The sequence below is a fragment of the Cyprinodon variegatus genome, unplaced genomic scaffold, assembly GCF_000732505.1.
Source record: "Cyprinodon variegatus isolate N-32 unplaced genomic scaffold, C_variegatus-1.0 Scaffold770, whole genome shotgun sequence".
Classification (NCBI taxonomy): Eukaryota; Metazoa; Chordata; class Actinopteri; order Cyprinodontiformes; family Cyprinodontidae; genus Cyprinodon; species Cyprinodon variegatus.
In genome coordinates this window covers 168304-172627 of record NW_015151223.1, presented here as the reverse complement: position 1 = coordinate 172627, position 4324 = coordinate 168304, and the positions used below count along the sequence as shown (strand labels likewise).

General features: G+C 41.9%; 1 protein-coding gene across 1 annotated transcript in view; it reads left to right on the top strand.

Annotated features, from left to right (window-relative positions):
- The window catches only part of syne1 (spectrin repeat containing, nuclear envelope 1), a 172957-nt gene that overhangs the window by 92187 nt on the left and 76446 nt on the right, over positions 1-4324 (top strand). Inside the window, exons 75-76 of the mRNA XM_015395967.1 lie at positions 227-492; positions 1780-3940. Of these exons, the coding sequence (XP_015251453.1) occupies positions 227-492; positions 1780-3940 (2427 nt within the window). The remainder of the gene's footprint in view (positions 1-226; positions 493-1779; positions 3941-4324) is intronic.

The following is a 4324-nucleotide window of genomic DNA, read 5'->3' as shown; positions in this document are numbered from 1 at the left end:
AAAAGTACTCCAGAGTGTTGTTCAGCATGGGGGTGAGTAGAAAATGAAGGCTAATCATGTTTTGGGTGTACTATTCCTTTAATGTGAATGAACTGGCATTGGGGGAATGCACTGGCGATCTAGGCTGTTTGCACAATACAAATACTTAGTTGCATATTTGCAACGTTAGGCTTCAAGAGGTCAATACCAGAAGTTCTCAGTTTTGTCACCATTGCCTGTTTCTCAGGAATGCTGCCAGCAGCTGCAGTCCAAACAGAGCACCCTCAGTAAAATGACAGAAACCGTCAGCAGACTGATCGGTGGCCAGGACACTTCAGAACATGCAGAGCTTGATCGTCTTAGCCATTCCTGGCTCGAGCTTTGCCACCAGGCGAAAAAGCTGCAGACACAAAGAGAGGAGGACCTGCAGCGATCCAAAGATTACCATGACTGCATCACTGCAGTGGAGACGCTGTTTGAGCAAGTGTCCAAAGAGTGGGACAATCTGGCGAGGTGTGTATAAATACACGAAAAAGAAAAGATGTTCAAATTCTCTAGTCACATTGTAGAGGCAAATCCAATTTTCTTTGAGTTTTCAAGCTCAGTATGTAAGTAATTTACATATACTGATATCTTCACATTTGATGATTTATATTTAATTTATCTAAGAAAAAAATAAAGGTTTAATAAGTTATAATTTTGCCATTTCTCATTGTATCTTTAGTTGGATTTTTGCTTAAAATTGCTCCTTGTTTTCACATTTGTTTTTAGAAAACGAAAGATAGAAGTTTAAATCAAAAATTCCCAAACAGGTTTTATTTGTCATTAAAAACATTTATAAGAAGGTCTAATAAGCCAATAAATTGGGTTGCATGATTAATCATACAATCATAAAGTTATTGTTTGATAATGAGCTATTTCTTTACCTTTTTCTTTTTTTATTTGTTCTTAAGGATGTTTGTAACTTTTTTCTTAGTTAGTTTGGGGAATTGACTGTAATGGGACTCTACACAGTTGGCAGAAAATATTATTGGCATGCAAATGCCCATAAATGGTATTCCAAACAATCCTTTGGCGTATTAATATTGTAATCAGTGACATTAAGGTGATATTTTAACTTTTTACTTAAATATTGTGCAGTCCTGCTGGTACATAAAATTACCTAATTACTCTGTGACTCCTTTCAGCGTGCATACATTGTTTTTAAACAATAGGGTCATTGCTCAATGCTCTTCAGTAAAATAACACCAAACATCTCACAGAAAAGAACTTTGCTATGTAAATTGCCATGTGAACTATGCTTGTAAATTCAGGAACTCATGATTGTCATATTTAAATGGTTTCTACCACTTTTATTAGTGATTAACAAAATTATCATTGCAATTACTGACTTCAGCAGTCGTCTGCATGTTTTATTTTTTGTTTATAAATATCTTTACTTTGTCATAAGAGTCTTTAGGAAGAGGCTGTAAAGGACAAAACCTCCAAATGACAAAATGAAGCAACACTTTGTTGCTTCTAGGTAAAGTGTTAGTTTGTCCTCAGTGAAAATTTCTACAACAGTCCAATTTTTTGCTGCTTTAAGTGTTTGAAGCAAACATAACAAAAGATTCCATTATTTGCTTGTTCTTTATGCTAAAATATTTCCATAAAGTTCCTTCTGAGTTTACCGTATCAGACGGGCTGTCTACTGACGGTGGGCTTCTATGACAGACTGCCATAAAGGAAACAGAAAAAAGATGACTGACCTGCCGTCTTTCAGTGAAATCTGTAATAATTGTTAACATTTTTTTGCCACAGAACTGATGCTGAAAGTTCATCTCAGCACCTGGAGGCATTACGAAAACTTGCTGTGACTCTAGAGCAACAGAAAGGAGCCCTTGAAGACCTTAAAGAGCAGAAACAGAAAGTCATCCAACACTTGAACTTGGACGATAAAGAGCTAGTGAAAGAGCAAATCAGTCATTTTGAGCAGCGATGGTCTCAGATGCAGCAACTAATCGAAAGAAAAATACAGGACTCCATGGTTACACTTGAGGACATGAGTCAGGTGGAGGGTCGCCTGAGAGAGGCTAGAGACTGGGCTGAGGAGCAGCAGCCGGCCTTGTCTGAAGCCATGAAAATGAGCCCCCCGCCCGAACTGGCTCAAAGTTTCCTATTTGACCACCTGAGCATCTGCAGTGAACTTGAGGCAAAGCAGCTCCTCCTGGCGCAGGCCATGGCCGACGCTGACAGGGTGCTGCCACGGCTGGGCCTCAGCGAACGCCAGCATCTCCAGCAGCTGATTTCCGACACGCAGTCAGAAGTTGAGTCTCTGAGCGTCAAAGTGGTGCAGCGAAGAAAACACCTCAGCAAGGCTTTTACAGAGAGGACGCAGTTCCTAATGGCTGTCAATCAGTCAATCTGCTGGGTTCAGCAGAATGAGAAGAAGGCTCAGGCAGAGGAATACATCGCTTTATTACCCGATGATCTGGCTAAGCAGGTACGAACATGCAGGAACATCCAAAGCAGCCTGAAAGCCTATCAGAGCGAACTAACCTCGCTGTGGTCTCAGGGGAGAGACCTGATGAGGGAAGCCAGCGAGGAGGAAAGAAATGAGATTCTCACAAAGTTGCAAGAGTTACAAAATATCTTTGACAGGACTCTGCACAGGTGTGGCCAGAAACTACAGGAGCTTGAAAAGGTACTTGTCTCGAGAAAGTATTTCAAGACAGATTTAGAGAAAATTTGCCAATGGTTAAAGCAAGCTGACATTATCACATTTCCTGAGATAAACCTGATGGTGGGAGATGCTGAACTTCAAGCACAGCTACTGAAGTACCAGCAGATAATCGAGCAGGCGGTGGAGTATGAGAATCTTCTGCTAATTGTACAGAGAGCAGGCCAGGAGATACTGCCCACTCTGAATGAAGTAGATCACTGCTATTTGGATGAAAAACTCAACACCCTCCCTCAGCAGTACAACAGCATACTAGCCCTAGCCAAAGAGAAACAGGAGAAAATCCAACAGGCCATTCTCACCAGGAACGAGTACACGTCTTTCATAGATGTCACTCACAAAGCACTGAAAGAACTTGAGGACCAGTTCAACACTTTGGGGACTCAACCCGTCGGCTTGCAAACAGAAGAGGTCGTCAATTTGCAAAGCGATTACAAAGCGATCCTGGCAGATCTCAGCAACCTTGGTCTGGCTGTAAGCGAGCTGAATCAGAAGAAAGAGGGATTTCGTAGCACAGGGCAGCCTTGGCGCCCAGAAGAAATGACCCAGCTAGTGAGTTTGTATAATGGATTAAAGAGGTTGATCGAACAGAAAGTTGAGCATCTGGACGAGACTTTAGAGTCTTTCGAGGACCACAAGGCGATGGCTATGCAGGTCGACTCCGAGCTGAAGGCGACAAAAGAGCAGCTGGTAAAAGTTAACGCAGAGACCCAATCTGCCGAAGAGAGACTGAAAAACTACCACGCTCTGGCGGGAAGCCTTCAAAGCGCCAACTCCCACTTGTCAAGGCTTATGGAGCAGATGGACTCTCTTGCACCCCGTGTGGACCAAGCAGCTCATGACGCCTCCAAAGAGCAGGTGATTTTGTGGCAGGAGGAGCTGCGATCCCTGCAGGCCGCAGTAGGAGAACTGATTGAAGAATGCGAGAACAGGTTTGTTCAAAGCAAAGACTTTGAGACGGAGATGAAGAGGACCCTTGATTGGCTGCAGCAGATCAGGGATGAGCTCAGCTGTGCTGTCATCGTTGATGTCAGAGTGGAGAAAGTGCAGGAGGAGATCCGAAAACAGCAAATCCTACAGGAGGAAGTCCAGTCCAGACTCAGAATAGTGGCCGCTCTCAGTAGCCAAGAGAAACAGGAGTATATTAGTGCCAATGAGCTGGTCCCCGCACATGTGGACATGAGCCTTGAGGAAATGGCTAAACTACAAGCAGATGTCCAGAAAGCTCTGAGTGCCAAACAGGTGGGACTACATTTTTTATTAAACTTTCATTTCTCAATTCTATAAACTGCTGGAAAATCTTTTTCTGTCAAGCTTTTGAAGTATTTGTTTAGTTTCTAATGTGTTCCTTTTCTGAATACTGTTTTTTGACAAAATTAGGATGTAATTAAGCTCAGGTATATATGAACAGGTGCTTTACATTTCCTTATTTTACTTAAGTACACTTTTTAGGTATCTATACTTTCCGACTTATCTGACTTATCCGACTTCTACTCATTACATTTTCATACAAGTATCTTTATACTTTCTATTCCTTATATTCTTAATGCAAACGTTACTCGTTACTCTTGGCTTCGGTTTAATTTTTTCTTAATATTTATTTCCCGTCATGTGCTCCATCCAATG